We start from the raw sequence: 17,807 nt of genomic DNA, 5'->3' as shown, positions 1-17,807 counted from the left end.
TCTCCTGTCTACTGAAAGTTTTTGTCTTTTGGCAACATCTCAGCCACCCCCCAGCCTCAGCCTCTGGTAATGACCATTTCACACCTCATGTAAAAGTGAGATCACATGGACTCAATGTTTTCCAGTATGTTCATTGTAATTAGATATTTATTTATATGGTTTTTTTGTTTTGTTTTGTTTCCCCACACTAGACTGTTCCATGAGGGCAGAGAGCATGTATAGCTTATTGATCCCTGAGTATTCAATGCAGTATAGTGGGAAGAACATACTAAATGCTCAGTATATTTTTGTTAAATGAGTAAATGAATGTTTTAAAACTTTTTCTCATTTGACAGGTAAATATCTTACTACTAATGAGTATTTGAGGTTGAACTTTGTTTTTATTGGTTATTTGGTGTTTTTAATTAATTGCCTATTCATGTCTTTGTTTTTCTGAGAAATATATCTGTTCAGAGCTCTTCTCTGGTCCTCTAGGCTTTTATTCTGAATATGGTATATTTTCTTTATAGTTCCCAATTTTCTGAAATATTCAATCTCATTTACTTGATATATTTCCTATTTCTTGTGTTTGATCTATAGGCACTGTCAGGTCCACATTTGATTACTTTCTTTGTGTCCTCTTAATTTTTTTGCACATCATAACTTCCCTCCATTTACCTGGACTTTCAAACAACTCCCCCGTCCCATTCAGTTTAAAGTCAGCTTCATTTACTCATAGCTTGAATGTTTTTTTCTTTACCTTTTTGAGATGGATCATTTCTAGCTAAGAGCCCATCATTTTGTTAACTTCAAACTATGATGGGAAAATATTTGCTCTAACAGGCAACATAGTAAATACTTGATGCTTTGTGGGACTAATGGTATGTGTCATAACAGCTTGTCTCTGCCCTTGCAGCAGCCATGACAATATATAAATGAGTGTGGCTATGTTCCATCAAAACTATGGAAACTGAAATTTGAATATCATATAATTTTCATGTGTCACAAAAATATTATTCTGCCTTTGGTTCTCTGTATTTCTGGAGCCTTGAGGCTCCAGGATATTTCTCTGATCTTGTTATTCATCCCTGGAGAATCGGCAGTTCTTTTCCCTCCATCATCTTTCCTGTTTCTGTGGATTTCACCTCTTGTAATATCTTTTTTCCATTCTTATTCTCCCTTCAGTCTAGTTTAAACTCTTACTTAGCATCCTAGCTAAAACAGTTCCAGTAGTCACTGGTTATCCATCACCCGTCTGATCTAATTGCTGCCAAATCACAGTTCTGATCAAGTCTCTTCTTTGTGAAAAAATCTAGCATCAGTTCTGTTTTCACCTAATATAGCCAAAAACAAACAAACAAACAAACAAACAAAAACAAAAATCAAAAAAAAACTCCTTAGCTTGGCCTTTAGGGTGCTCAATCTACCTTCCCAGTTATCTCTTCTACAATTTTCCTAGTGCCTTCAGGCAATTTATTTTTCTTTGTGAAGTTCCTTCTACCTGCAAAGTGTCTTCTCCACCATCTCTGCAAAAATTTACCCATCCTTCAAAGAACTAAAAATGAGATTACCTGTGTATTTGTAATTTAATGTGATGGATTCTTTTTTCTTTCTTTTTTTTTTTTTTTTCTGTGTGTGGGGGAGATAGTACCAGGGATTGAACACAGGGGTACTTTACCACTGAATCACATCCTCAGCCCTTTTTTTATTTTGAGACAGTCTCACTAAGTTACTGAGGTTGTCCTTGAACTAGTGATTCTCCTGCCTCTGCCTCCTGAGTCACTGAGATTATAGGCATGCATCTTTGCACCTAGTAGGATTCTCTGATAGCACGTTTAACCATAGTCATCCTTAGGTTGTAGCTGTTTATACATTTATTTAATTTCCTTCTTAATTGTAATTGCCTCAAGAGGAATGATGCTGTCAAAGCTGACCAACTTTGTCCCCTGAAACACCTAGCACAGTGATAATTTAATAACTTGTTATGGTGAGAACATGTTGGGATATGATAAAACTGTTATGTTTAGATTCCTTTTTGTTCACTGGGACAGGTTTAGGGACTTAAGAAAGAGAAGAAATGTAAAGAAGCAAGACCTAGAGCTGAGATGTTTTATGAAAGTTAATGATGTAATCATAGACATCCCTTTTCAGATCCACATGGAAATGCCCAAGAGAACATGAAACTAGGGAAAAACTTAAACCTTAGAAGCTAAATAGAAAGCCATCTAGCTGCCAAAATGTCGAGGGATTTCTACTAAATGTGTACCAGTGACATTGGATGAAAAGAGAAGTGAGTCCTGCCAGGGGGCGCACTACCACACAGAGGATCAGGGCAGGGTCATCGTGAACTCGTACTGTGCACAGGGTGCCATGATTAGCCCTCTGCACGCCTTGTCTCCTAGTTTTCACAGCCTCTGAGAGATGGATGGTATCTTCATTTTTCAGATGAAGAAATAGGTTTCTTCACACAGGTTTTATATAATGACAGTCCAAGTGGGAGACCACCAAAGGAAAGTTGAGAAGGAAAAAATATGATAGTGATTGTATCTTGGTGATAGGAGTTCACGTAATTTGTATTTTTCTTTATAACTTTGTAACTTCTCTGATTTTACACTTAGTTGTCAACTGTAATGACCTGAGTGAACATAACTTCATGCACTCCCTCACTTGATTGCTTTGTTCACTAGACGTGGGTTATGTGGATGTGCTGTACTCTGCTCTCTGGTCACCACTTCCTGTGCTTCTAGCCTACTGTTTGCTACCATGCATCATATTTTAACTTTATTGTGTCTCTGTGCCAGTGGCTTCATTTGTTGTACTAAAATACTCATACTCCTGCTATCCTAACTTGGGCCTCTCCTGCCTACTTCCAATCTAAGTTTAGATTTTCCTTATTTCCTCAACTTTATTTTTCTGGGTTTTCTTTTTTTTTTTTTTTTTTTTTTTTTTTTTTTTAATTTTTTTGTTATTGGTGTGTCGTCTGATCTCCCTCCTCTTTCCTTCTGTTTTTAGGAGAGGCCTTGTTTTTGTCTATCAGAGTTACTTTACCTTCTGGCCTCACATTCAGAGTCTTTGTGCCACTGCTGTTTTTCATCCTTTGCTTCTGTTGCTGCAAAAGAACTTTTCCTTCCTGACCTTTAGGGTCAGTGTCCCATCTATGACTTACTCATTCTGTCTCTCCCGCATTAGGTGTTCACTAAGTATGTGTTTCATAAACCTCCAACACTGGGCTGGGGTTGTAGCTCAGTGACTGAGCACTTGCTGGGCATGTGTGAGAGGCCCTGGGTTTGATTCTCAGCACCAATATAATAAATAAAATATTTTCATTTACAACTAAAAAAACTCCAATACTTTTATAAATAGAAAATTAGTGACAAAAATCCCTTTCAATCTGTTACAGAGAATGTTAGTTATGCTGGAGAATTCCTCATGCGTAGTTTCATGAAAATTCTATCTGCATATTTATGTGGTATGAAAAGTCACAGTGCTACTTCTTAAGAAGTGTTTTATCCATTTGGTTGAAGGAAATTTCCTTTTACAGATATTTCCTTTTTATGCTGTTTTAGATTTTTCTTTGATTTTTATGTGTATGTCTTAGTCACAGGGCTGTGACTTGACTTTTTCCCCCCCATAGTTGGAGAACACGTTCAAATCAGTCATTGCACAAATTGGACCTGGAGGGACCATCCATCCAGAACTAAAACATAAGATAAAATTTGTAAGTATTTTACATTTCTTGGAAGCAAGAATAATTGATTATAAAATCAGATATCATTTGTGGTTGAGTTTAATTTGCTTGCAAGTATTAGTTTATATTTATACCTGATCTTTTCTAATATATTGCAAATAGAGTAGCTATTTTTTTAAATCAAAAAATACATAAAGTATACACTTGTAAAAAGAATTTAATGTAAAATTTAGAAAATATAAGTTCAACCACAAATGCTCTCTTCCTTCCCCTCCTCCCTTCATCCTAATAATTTCAGTTTTATATAAATGTACATCAAATACTATTTCACATGGTGTGTGGTGTCCCATTATGTTTATCGTTTTTCACTTATGAGATCCATGATTGATTAAATTTGGGTTATTTTTACTCTTGGCTGTTCAAAAAGGCTGCAGTGATGTCCTTGAACATTTATCCATGTTCATGTCCTTGGCCAATCTGTTTTGCCTTATGAGCATGTGAAGCTCTTTGCTGTTATGCATGGGCTGCAGGGTGCACACGGTTAAGATGCTGTGGAAACCGTTGATCCCGATTTGGATGATCAGGTTCCATTGCAGCTCTTCCTGCCTTATACTGTCCCATTTCAGGGGTCATGACTTTGCTGGGAGAAATGCAAAATCCCTGGTACATTCAGGCTGTTTTGGGTTTTTGTTTTTGAAACTTGAATGCCTGATAGTTATTTGTTCAAGGATATTAAATATGACTTTTTATGATACCAAAAAGTAGAGAAAAATTAAATGTTCATTGATAAAGTGTTAGTTAAATTATCCACATAGCATAGGGAGTATCATGTGGCTTGTAAGAAAGCTTGTGTATATCTTTCTTAGCTAACTGGAATTCTCCTTCATGTTTTTGAACTCTAAAATCAGGTTTTATATTCAGTATTGAATATGGTATTCTCATAGAGTGAGTGATGTGGATGTGCATACACACACAGGTTCCAAACGCATGCCTTCTGAAGTACAGCAATGGCTATCTCTGGGAGTTTGAAATTTTTATTTTATATTTTTTTCCTGAAGCTTGAGTTAGAATTTTGTATAAAATATAATCAAGAAAGAACTAGGAAAGCATAAAATTTTATGCTGCATTGGAGATTGAACAGATCCACTTCTAGGGATTTATCCTAAAAAAAAAAAATCAGTAAATAAATGTGCAGAATGCAAGTATGAGGTTAATCATTGCAATTTTTGTGTCAATGAAAAATAAATGATCACAAACAGATGAAATACATTTAGGTACCTTGAATGTTTTGAAAAATGTGTGGCCCATTTATCCATGTTTACTGATGTGGAACAATGTCTGTGACACATTTTTAAAAATGGTCATACAAACTTAACCTTGTTCTTATATAAACATAAATGTTTTATGATAATATAGGTAATAGTGGCTATTTATGGTTATTTTATCTTTGCTCAGCTGTATTTTCTGAAATTTTCTATAGCATCCATTGATTTCTTATAATTAAAATGCTTGACTATTAATGCAGAATATTAAGTGTATGTGAACTGAAGATAAATATATTAGCTGGGCTAAAGAAATGGGACTTTATGGGAATTATGGCATTGTAGATTATGTAATAATGATTCTCAACTCTGGAAATGTTAGGAATTGGTTTTTTATAATGCTTCTTAAATATCGCAAAACATTTTTTTAACAAAAGCAATGTGTGATTGATTCATTGAATCATGTTATTTTTGCCTTTGTTACTGTTAAGCTTTATACTGTCTTATTTTAAACATTTTGTCTCCTAGCATTTCAATTCTATGTTGTACTTCGTTTTCTTTTCATTAGGTTGTATCTAAGTTTCCAGAGGGTTTGTTAATTTCTAAACTTCTTGGAGAGTTTGAGGTAAGTGTTCTTTTTTCTGTGGCTTACATTTCTTTTGATAGAAATTTTGTTGCTATTCCTTGGATCCCTCAAATTTATACTCTTAACACTTACACATTGTTTTGTATTTTAGTGTCTTTTTCTTCAATACAAGAGTTAAGGATACATACTTGATTATGCATAAAAGGGGTCTTTTTACCACTTGGTGATAACATCTTTGGAATTCATGTGAATTTATTCTTAATATCTGACAATTCCAAGTGTTGGTGGGGAATGTGGAAAAACAATACCTCATTACATATTCTTGATTTTATATTCAGTGATATCAAGGATGAAGGTAAGGGGGCTGGGGAGATAGCTCAGTAAGTAGAGTGCTTGCCTTGTAAGCACAAGGCCCTGGGTTCGATCCCCAGCACCCCCCCCCAAAAAAAAAGAATGAAGGTAAAATAAGGTATGTTCAGATAATCAAAAATAGGTCATTGTAAACACACCTGCACTATAAAGAGATGCTGAAGAATGGACCTCAGGCTGCAGGAAATGATGCCAGATTGGAACTTGAGCCTTCAGGTAGAACTGAAGAATAAAGGATATAATATATCTAAAAATATGCTTTCTTTCATCAATTAAAATATGACTATTTAATGCGAAGATGATAATACATAATTGTGTTTTAACTTAAAGATATAATACACCAGCGTATCATGCAACAGCATAATAAGTGTGGGCAGAATATGGAACTCTAGGGTTGCAAGGTCCTTAGGCTTTATGTGAGGTGGTACAATAAGCCTGAGAAGTTAAGGATGCGCACTGCAATACCTAGAACAATTATTAAAATGCGGAGTTATAGCATAAATCCAATAGATGCATTAAATGCAATTGTATAAAACATGCGGTAAATGTAAGCAAAGTCAGGGAAGGAGGAACAGGAACAAAATACAGTTGGAATCAACTGAAATTAATTTTAAATTCAGTTATATTCATAAGTGAAAATGGACTCACTACTATAATGAAAATATGGAAATCATGAGACTGTGGAAAGCAAAATGCAACTGCATGCTCTCTACAAGGCACACATCATAAGTGTGAGGATAGATTGGCTCAGAGTAAAAGATGAGAAAGATATATAAGCAACATAAAAGAACCGAAGTAACTGAAATAACTTCAGGTAACACATTTGGCTTGAAACCTGCTTTATTGGAGATGGACACATTCCATCAGGGTAAAGGGTCAGTTCTTCAGAAAGACAAAACAATCATAAATGTGAATTCACCTAGTAGAGACTTTAAAAATTCTCTAAAGTTTGATAGAATTAAGAGTTCCATAAATGTAGTTGGAGATTTTAAAACTCTCTTCCCAGCAATTGATCAAATGGCTAAAAAAATGAATAAAGAAATAGAAAATCAGCTGGGTACATGGCATACACCTGAAATCCCAGCTACTGGGGGAGCAGGAGAATCTCAAGGTTGAGGCCATCCTGAGCAATTAACGAGACCATCTCAAAATGAAAAGGGTTGGAGATGTGGAGTGCCCCTGGGTTCAATCTCCATATGCCCCCCACTGAAGAAAACCTTGAAAATCTGATGCTTTCTACCATCTTGATCTACATGATTTTTACAGAACACTATACCCAACAACTGAAGAATACACATTCTGTTCAGCTACATGTGGAACTTTTGCCAAGATAGACCATATAGTTGGCTAAAATGAAATAAATCAAATTTCAAAAAATTAAAATTTTACCAAGTTGTATTCTAAGGCTATGATGGAATTTAATTATAAGTCAACATAATAAGTCTCTCAAGAACCCCATAGATGCTGGTGTGATGACTCGGGCAGAGCTGCTTGCCTGGCGCGTGTGAGGCACTGGGTTCCATCCTCAGCCCCACATTAAGAAATAAAAGTTATTGTGTCCATCTACAACTAAAAATACATTTTTTAAAAAAGAACCCTGTAGACATTTGGAAGTTAAACTGCATTCTTCTAAATTTAATACAGATGAAATTACAGGGGAAATTGTATAAAATTTCTAATGAAAATAGTGTCAAAATTTGTGAGATCCATTTCAAGATAGAAAGAAGACAAGAGTGTCCAATCTCATTGCTTCTATTCAACATTGCACTGATAGTCCTAACCAATATAAGACAAAGAATTAAAACTGTCTTTCTGTAAAATATGACTGTCTTTATAGAATATAGGAATAAATTCTGAAAAAACTACTGGAACTAGTTAGTGAAACATATAACATGCAAAATCTGATTGTATTTCCATGTATAAGCAAAAAATTGGAAAGTAAAAATTATAAAGATTCTGTTTACTATAGTGTCAAATTACTTGGAAATTAGTTCAACAAAAGAAACATTAATAAATTCTGTCAAGACATCTACACTGAAAATTACCAAACATTTCTGACAGAAGTTGAAGAGGATTTAAATGGAGAACTATAACATGCTCATGGATGAGAAGACTAAATATTAATAGATTCAGTATAATCCCCATCATAATTACTGCTACTTATAGATATTGACAAATCCACAAATGTCTGTCCTTAGAAAATCCACCATTTTGAACTGAAGCAATATTTAAACATTTTTTTTAGTTGTAGATGGACACAATACTTTTGTTATTTTTATGTGGTGCTGAGGATTGAACCTAGTGCTCTTCACCACTGAGCCACAACCCCAACCCCCAAGTGATTTTTTTTTTTTTTTTTTTCCCGGACTGGTGCTATGTTAGTCAGCTTTGCATCATTGTGACAAAATACCTGAGAAAAATCAACTGAAGGAGGAAAGATTTAATTTGACTCAAGGGTTCAGAGGTTTCAGTCTAATTGATAGGCATGGTTCCCTTCAGGCCCTGCATGGAGGCAGTGCATCATCGTGGAAGCACGAGGTAGAGGAAAGCTCTCGGTTCATGGTGACCAGGAGACAAAGAGAGCTTGCTTTTTTTTTTTTTAAAAGAACTCCTTCCCCCAAATCCATTAAGCTATGAATCCATTTATGGGGTCAGAGTGAGCCCTCGTGATCCAATCACTGCCCAAAGGCCCCACATTGGAACACTGTTGCACTGAGGATCAAGAGTTTCAACGTGAGCTTTCGGGGGACCTTCAGGATCCATAACAGGTGCCAAGGTAATTCAGTGGGGATAGGAAAGTTTCAGTAAATGATGCTGGAACAGCCGAATACAAGGGAAAAAAATACGAACATTGTTTCCAAACTCACTACGTGCAAAAATTCAAGGTATGTCATATACCTGAATGAAAAAATTAAAACTCAAACTTCTAGAAGAAAACTTATAACCAAGCAAAGGTTTTTTAGGACCCAGAAAGTAATACTTATTTAAAAGAACATTGATGAACTGCATCAAAATTAGTTTCAATTTAAGAGCTCCCTTTTCAAAGTGAATAAGTAGATCATAGCCTGGGGATAAATATTTATATTCTAACACACAGACACCAAAAAAAAAAAAAAGAAAAAAAAAGGAAAAAAAACTGGTGGGGCTGCAAATTGGTGCAGCCACTCTGGAAAGCAGTATGGAGATTCCTCAGAAAACTTGGAATGGAACCACCATTTCACCCAGTGATCCTACTTCTTGGTATATGCCCAAAGGATTTAAAATCAGCATACTACAGTGGTGCAGCCACACCAATGTTTATAGCAGCTCAATTCATAATAACTAAGCTATGGAACTAACCTAGGTGCCCTTCAACAAATGAAGGGATAAAGAAAATGTGCTATATGTACTAAATGAGCTATTACTTGACCATAAAAAGAATGACTTTATGACTTTTGCCAGTAAATGAATGGAGCTGGAGACTATCATGCTAAGTGGAATAAGCCGATCCCCCAAAAACAAAGACCGAATGTTCTCTCTGATACACAGGTGCTAACACACAATTAGTGGGGAGGGAAGAATAGAATTTCAGTGGATTAGACAAAGGGGGATGAAGGGAAGGGAGGGGGGTTGAAAATAGGAAAGACAGTAGAATGAATAGGACATAACTTTCCTATGTTCATATATGAATGCACACCAGTGAAACTCCACCTCATTTAAACCACAAGAATGGGATCTTAATTAGAATTTTATACTCCATGTATGTATAACATGTCAAAATACACTCTACTGTCATGTATGTCTAAAAAGAGCAAAAATTTTTTTAAAAGGACATATCTGTAATGTTAACCTTCTGCAGGTCCATCATAGAAAACCAAACAACTCAGTGTTTTTTAAAGCCCAGAAGGTTTGAGTAGACACTTCACAAATGCAGATATGAGCAATTGATAAATGCAAATGTTGAAAAACCACATAAATGCAGATAGAATTTTCATAAACCTAGGCATGAGGTGTTCTCCAGCATAACTAACATTCTGTGTAACAGATTGAGAGGCATTTTTGTGCACTTAGTGATATAACTATGTTCTAAGAGTTTCTTTTAAGTATGTATGTATCCTGTGAACCTAGAATCACATTCCCAGATATTTATTCAAAATCTGTCTCACCAAGGAAGGCTTGTGTGATGACTCTTAATAGCTTTGTACTTCAAATAACCCTATTATCCATTTAATGGAGTAAATAAATCATGATTCATTTGGACAATGACAAACTATTTACCATTAATACAAAACAAACTGCTGATACATTAACCAACAGGGATGAATCTTAAAAACACTTGCTGCTGAAGACATCAGAACTGATTTATTGTGCAGGAGTGTCTGCCTCTAGGGATGACTCAGAAGAGAACTTCGAGCTGAGGGAAGTGTTCTTTATCTTGAATAGGGGTTAAAGTTGCACAGTTCTTTATGTATTGAAGTTAATTGAATGGCAAACTTAAGTTGTATGCATTTCACTATACATGAATTTTATAAAAAGTCAACAGATTTTGAATTCTAGAAAATGGACGAACATGCTGATGTACTTCAGGGGTAAAAGCATAGAGAGTACTGGTATCTGTAGGTTACTTTGAAATACATAAAAAGGTGAATTGATGGATGGGTACATAGATGATCAAAAGTATAATCCTATAATTTGGGTAATGGAGTTTACTGTCCAATTCTTTAACCTTTTTCTATTTTAAATTTTTATAAGAAAAATGTTATTAATAAGAACAAGAAAAGATAAAGAATATAAGAAAAAGTAGCAGGTATTGGAAACAGGCAAAGGAAAGTTAACATATGAATAATAATGCCCAAGAACAGAATTCAAGTAAACTTTCTGAAATGAAAGATTTGGAACTATATATTGAAAGAGCACACTGCATGCTTAGATCATCAACCTAAAATAACCAACATTATTGAAGTCTATTGGTGAACTTCAAAGAAAAAGGAAAAAACTCCTTTGACCATTTAAAACAAAAAGAGCAAGTGACTTAGACATTTTACATCATTGTTTTGCTAGAGAAAAGTAACATATTTCAAATATTCAAGGAAAGAAAATGTGAGCCAAGAATTTTATAGCTAGTAACACTGACTCAACTGTAGAGAGCCAAACTATAACCAGGCAAGAATTTAAGAGCTATTGTTCCCTTGAACTCTTCCCAAGACATCTTCTAGAGAGTGAACTTCAAATAATTAAAATAACTAGAGTCATCAATGTCATCTATTAATAGAAGGACCGACATTTAATGCAACTTCCAGAACTAAAACCAAATGAAAAGTTAGGAGAAGATATAAAATGGCTAGATACTCTTATGAACACATACATAAAATTAAATGGAGGAGAAGACAGGGTGAGCATATGCAAAAGTTTTATTTTTATTATATTGATGGTAATCTTATTCTGAAACCATTGTTATATGATGTACAAAGCAAATTAATAATTATGAGTTGGTTGTAATAGTATATACAAGTGTATTCTAATTGCATAAATCAAGACTAGAACATTTTGTCATAGCAGACCAACAAGGAAACTGCTAAAGACAAGGTTCATATTAAAATGGCTTACAAGTCCAATTGAAGAGTTATTTCAGGCTTTAATAGGATAATAATTGCAATGACTTAAAGCCCACCAAATATATTTAATTCCATGAGTTTATATGATATTAAAAAACTAATTGGTTAACATGGAAGTTGATAGAAAGCCACTCTTCTTTTTGAAAAATGATAAATTTAATCACTTATCCTGATTTTTCTAAATGAAATTATATTACTGGGTAACCAATAGCAAATGAGGGGAAGCATTATCCTTATTAAACTATTCCAACTAAATAATGAAAAAGAATTGCTAGAATAACACTCTATTAAAGATCTCCATAAAATGATGGTTTAGGTACTGATGAGTAATGATCCCTAAGAACACCAAAGAGAGAACCAGACATTGTGTGCCTTTGTAGAACACACAGGATCATTTACAGTCTTATCAAAGGAATCAGGCATGAGTCTTATCCAGTTGCCAGTGTAGGAAATAGTGTTCTCACTATGAGTTTTTCATCTGCACAATCCAGACAGTAGGGAAACAAAATCATGTAATAGGACATGTAATAGGATATATACATAGCTTTGAAGGCATAAATCTAAATGCTAAGGAAAAATAATGGAAGTAAAGTTGAATGGGGATGGAAGGGAAGTAAGAGTGGGAATAGAAATGTATCAATTCTTCATTGCCTGTAGTTGGGAGTCAATAAAGCAGAAAGCATATATAAAATATTATCTGTCTCATCAGTGAGTCAAATCAGGTGTCCTATCAAAAGAAACTGATTCTCAGGCTCATAAAGCAAAAACAACTTTTTTATGTACTAGTATGAAACTAATATCTCTATTAACAGCAAAAGACAAGATGCATATGTTGTACATAATCTTATATTAAAGCATGTTCACGTTTTCACAATTTCTGGAAAGTTGCACATATAACTGGTGAGTATAGTTACTTCCAGGAGCTGACTGCTGAGTGAAGAATTGAGGTTGAGGTGGAGTCTGTTTTGCAATATACCTTCTTGAACCTTTTGAATATGTTACCTATTCAAAAAATTAGTTAACATTTAAAAAAAATTGTCCCAACTTAGTCTTAGGTTCAATTGAATTGTATTTCCATAGTTCTAGACACTTAGGGTTAAAAAAAAAAAAAAAAAAAAAAACAAACATTAAGGACTAATGAAAAGAAGCCTTAAGATACAATGTACAGACCAGGTGCAGTGGTGCATGCCTGTAATACTAGCCGCTCAGGAGGCTGAGGCAGGAAGATCTCAAGCTCAAAGCCATCCTTAGCAAAAGTGAGGTGCTAAGCAACTCAGTGAGACCCTGTCTCTAAATAAAATACAAAATAGGACTGGGGATGTGACTTAGTGGTGGAGTGCCCCTGAGTTCAACCCCGCCCCAAAAAGATACAGTGTACAAAGAATAGAGAGATTGACTCTACTTTGCCACCACTCCTGCCCAATTCTCTACCAGTTCTTTTTCCTTTGGAATGCTCATGGGTGCTATAAATGTGATATTAATGACCCTTGTTCTATTGCTGTATCATGGTTCAGGAGATAAAAGTTGAATTAAGAATTTGAGCATTTTAATGGTAGGTCTTTTGATAAGGGAAAACTTACCAGTTCTCTGTGCAGTTTTAACCAAAACTAGTGTGATATCCTGTATTTTCTCTCCTCTCTTTATTTGGTATGACTTTTCTTCTTTACCAAGGCAGTAAAATCAAACTGTATACTACAGGAAACACACTGGTAGAAACCTGCTTATTTCTCTTCTAAGATTAAATAATAAAATTTAAGAAAATATTTCAAATAGTAATACCAATTCTACATGTTGAAAATGTTCACAAATATTCTTTCTCTGAAAAATGTAATAACAATAGGCTTATTATGAGTTTTGTAATTTTGTGCATTCCCCACCTGTAAAGACATTTGCTTTATAATCAAATATTGTTAAAAATGAGAGGTGAAAAGTTCCCCTAACTTTCACTTCTGTTTACCATATATTCTCAAGAGAGCTTGACTTTGGCCTAGAAGTTTATGGTGAGCGATTAGCCTCTTTTGTATTATGCTGGTATGAAATACAGATTTACACTCAAGTTCACTGAACCTTAAAATTTTAGTTTGGCTAAATTCAAATTAAAGCATTGTCCAAGAGTATCTGTACACATTTTATTTTTGTTATCTAATGTTTTTCATAATTTTTATGACAGGCAGTTTTTAAAGAACAGCTTTCGCCAAAAAAATTGGGCTTTTTAAATGTGACAGAACTTGTTGGAGCTCTTAGTGACATTCTCCGTGTTGAATTCAGGGAAGGAGAACAAGACTTGCTAGTGTTTGATGCTGATATGAGGCCTGTACAACCTGGTAAGTTGACTCACAGTGTAATGCAAACCTCATTTGTAATTGTCTTTGTAAGGACAGGGGAAAAGGAAGCATTGGCTAGGGAAGAGCCATCTTTATAATTACGTCAACCAGACACATCATGTATTACCCGTGAAATGTTTTGTGTATGATGATCTCCTTTCTGGTGGTATTTATTGTAATAAGGTTAACTGTGTTATTAATTTAAAAAATGAATTAAATTTTTTTTTCTTGGTGGAGATTGACCTGAGGAGCATTCTGCTCCTGAACTACGTCCCTAACCCTTTCTAAAAATTTCATTTTGAGTCAAGGTCTTGCCAGGTTGCCCAGAGTGCCTCAACTTATGATCCTCCTGCCTCAGCCTCTGAGTTTTTTAAATTAATTCACTGTGCTAGACATGGTGGCATACACCTGTAATCCCAGCAACTCAGGCTGAGATAGGAAGATTGCAAGTTCAAGGCCAGCCTCAGCAAGATCTGAAGCAACTTAGTGAGGCCCTGTCTCAAAAAATAAAAAGGGATAGGGATGTAACTCAGTGGTTAAGCGTCCCTGGGTTCAGTCCCCAGTACCATAAATAAATGAATTTTTTTGATAATTCTGAAAAGAATTTTCTGAATAAATGGTCTGATAGTTAAGTAGTTAACTTTGGCCATATATCAAAAGCATTCTAGAATGACATGGAGATTCAGAATAAATGGGTATACATTCAGAACCCCTCATGCATTTTCTAAATAAATATTTGGGGATAATTTTAGGCTTATGAAAAAATTGCAAAGGTAGTACAAACTTCTGATATTCTTTTCATCCATTTTCCCCTAATATTAATATCTTATACTACTGTAATATAATTGTCAGAGCTAAGACATTAACATTGGCACATTGTTACTAACTAAACTCCAGATTCTATTGCCAATTTTTCCAAAATTTTTTTTTTCTGTTTCTGTCTCTACTCCAGGATATCACATTGCATTTCGGGCACTTGATTTTTGTTTTTCTTTTTGGCTTAAACTTTTTAAAAAATTTTTTATTGAGCTAACTGTAGATTCACATGTAGTTATAAGACAATACAGAAAGATCCCGTGTATCCTTTACTCAGTTTCCCCAACGGTAACATTTTGCAGAACTAACAGAACAATGTGATACTTAGATTTTTATAAGCTTCTACAAATGGTTTTGATGGACAGCCACATTCCCAAAATGTAAATACTATTATTGGTTTTTTGTGATTGTTAAAAGAACTCATGTTCATTTAAAAAGTATTCAAACAGCACAAATGAATAAAAAGTAGAAAGTAGGCATTTCTCATTATTTTAACATCCTGGAAATAATGCTGTTAGGATTTTTACATAGTCTTTCAGATTTTTTTCAGTGTGTTTAAGCATAGCTATATTTTTTTACAAAAAAAATTTTTAAACCATTCTAACAATACAGAAGTAACTAATGTTAATAGTTTTAGTGTGTATATTTCTGGACCTTTTCTTTATAATGCAAATTATCACATATATAATTTTTCTTTCACAAAACAGTATTGTATAAATATTGTATAAATCCTTTTCATACTTCATGTATTGTGGATGTTTTTCCATATTAGTATGTACAAGTTGATTTTTGACTACATATAATTCTTTTATGTAACTATAATTCATTGAACCAGTCTCCTATTGATGGACATTTAGATTGTTCCCATTTTTACCATTGTAAGATGTATAGTAGTAAACTTTTTTTTTTTTTTTTTTTTTTTCCATTTCTTGTGGTGCTAGGGATTGAACCCAGGGCCTCACACATGCTAGGCAAGTACTCTACACTGAGCTGCATCCTTAGCCCCATGATAAATATTTTTGTACCCACATCTTTTTGTACTTTCGAGTTTCTTTAGGAGCCTCTGTGATTATAGGTCTGTCTGTCTTCAGTCTGTTTTAATGTGCCAATCACTTGTAGTCATCATATATAAATTTGAACAAAGTTTGTGATTGACTTGAGAATACCTAGGAATTAAGGAATCCTTTTGGAATATTAAATAGCCATGTATACTATACATAAACAACAATGAATATCTGAGCTTAATTAGAACAAGAAATAAATTGAAATCAGGATGTTGAAAAATGAAGCCATTCACCAAAGTTTAAGAAGCATTGCCAGACTATATGCTCCCCTTGTCCAGCACACACAGAAAAACAGGACTTATTCTCATCTCGAACCTTCTCTTATATCTTGCAACATGGAAAGGTCTAAAAGGACAGGTTAGTATTTCTCTTTTATCATCATCTCTAGTGCCTGGCACATAGAAGATGCTTATTAACAATCGTACCATTATTGTAGCAAATATGCACAGGTGATTCTGTTGGCCATTTCAGATGGAGCTATTTCAACAGTCAGAAATTCATGTTTAGTTCAACCAGAAAAGAAAATGGAAGCCAAAGCTTGTGTCTTCAGTCCCCCTAGAAATTCACTGTCTACTGCTGCTGTCAAGGAGACTGTGTGGGATTGCCCTTTGAAAAACCATAAAGAACCAGAACAGAAGATTTATAAGAAGCCTAATCTGGTGGTAAAGCCTTTGCAGCTGGTGAGTGAGGGTTAAAGACCCTGCACAGTGCAGATTCAGCATTATGAAAAGTAACCAAATGTCTCATTAAACCAGAATTCCTTTTAGAAAAATCCTGTCTCTAGGTACATCATTTCTTGAAAAGATCAGTTCTTTGGTCCAAAGTCCCCTTTTACAGTATTTTTTCAGTCATTTATGTAACTAGTTTTCCCTCAGTTTTTATTTTAAAGTTTTCAGATGGTTTTGAGATTGGATAGTTCTCTTATGATGATATCGCTGTCTGTCTCCCTGTGTTTGGAAGTGTGGGCTAGAAAATCCTCAGGGGCTTCAGAGGGGACAGCAGAGGAGCTGTTTGGCTCTGTGCCTCAACAGCTGCTGCACATCTCCTTTGCACTCAGCCTCAGTTATTGGGGTCTTTTTATTTTTTAACCCTTCTGTTTTTGCATCTTCACACACAATTTTTTTTTTTGTTCTCATATCCTATTCCTTTTGTTGTTGGTACTAAGGAAGTAGTCATTGTTCTTCATGTACCCTCTGTTCCTGGCTCCTTTCATGGGATGACAAAAATTTCAGAGCTTGCTATATTATGGAGGACAATAGGAAGGCCTAGAGGAAAATAGTTTATTTTAGAAGTATTTGCACAATCCTATTTTTGATTGGAAGACTAGTCTGAAATTTAATCTAGACTTAAAATTACCTTTCACTGTTGGTAGGGTTGAATATTTATTTATTTATTTATTTATTTATTTATTTATTTATTTATATGCGATGCTGAGTATCAAACCCAGGGCCTTACACATGCCAGGCAAGTGCTTTACCACTGAACCACAACCCTAGCCCCATGTTGTCATGTTTTAATAGGGCATTTGCGTAACACTTCTTAACTCTTTGCCTAACATCAGAAGGTAACATATTCATATTTTAACATAAGTCACCTGTGGAATTTTTTTTAAGTGCACAATTGTGAGCCTCATTCTCAAGTATTCTGAATCAGTAAATCTGGCCTGAATGTGAATTTGTACAATTTCTCAGGTGATTCTGATAAAGGCAACTAATGAAATACACTTTGAGAAATGTCATGGGGTTTGAAATGTCACCCAAAGATTTATTATGGCTTCTTTGATTTCTTTCTTTTAACTTATAGCAAGTAGGAATAAGCAGATCACAACTCAGCTTGGCAATGGCAAATCATGATATCCCACCAGATGCTGTACAGGAGAAGAAATTATGCAGACTTCCACCATTAGATACCAGTACCCTCGTGGGGGTCTTTGTGGAATATATCATCTCTCCAAGTCAATTCTACATCCGAATCTATAGCAGGGATTCATCAGAGTTACTTGAAGACATGATGATTGAAATGCGGTAGGAGTTCTTGTTTTCAGTGTTTTTTCATGCATCACTCTATTCAGCAGCTCTCATTTTTGTTCTCAGGACTCTTTAAAATGAAAGACCCAAAGACAGCT

General features: G+C 34.7%; 1 protein-coding gene across 1 annotated transcript in view; it reads left to right on the top strand.

Annotated features, from left to right (window-relative positions):
• Tdrd5 (tudor domain containing 5) overlaps positions 1-17,807 on the top strand; it is a 68,979-nt gene that overhangs the window by 10,163 nt on the left and 41,009 nt on the right. Inside the window, exons 4-8 of the mRNA XM_047521147.1 lie at positions 3,614-3,697; positions 5,498-5,558; positions 13,653-13,802; positions 16,190-16,362; positions 17,486-17,706. Of these exons, the coding sequence (XP_047377103.1) occupies positions 3,614-3,697; positions 5,498-5,558; positions 13,653-13,802; positions 16,190-16,362; positions 17,486-17,706 (689 nt within the window). The remainder of the gene's footprint in view (positions 1-3,613; positions 3,698-5,497; positions 5,559-13,652; positions 13,803-16,189; positions 16,363-17,485; positions 17,707-17,807) is intronic.

Source organism: Sciurus carolinensis, chromosome 12 (genome assembly GCF_902686445.1).
Source record: "Sciurus carolinensis chromosome 12, mSciCar1.2, whole genome shotgun sequence".
NCBI classification, from domain to species: domain Eukaryota; kingdom Metazoa; phylum Chordata; class Mammalia; order Rodentia; family Sciuridae; genus Sciurus; species Sciurus carolinensis.
Note: the sequence above shows the minus strand (reverse complement) of the source record. Positions and strands in the feature narration are given on the sequence as shown.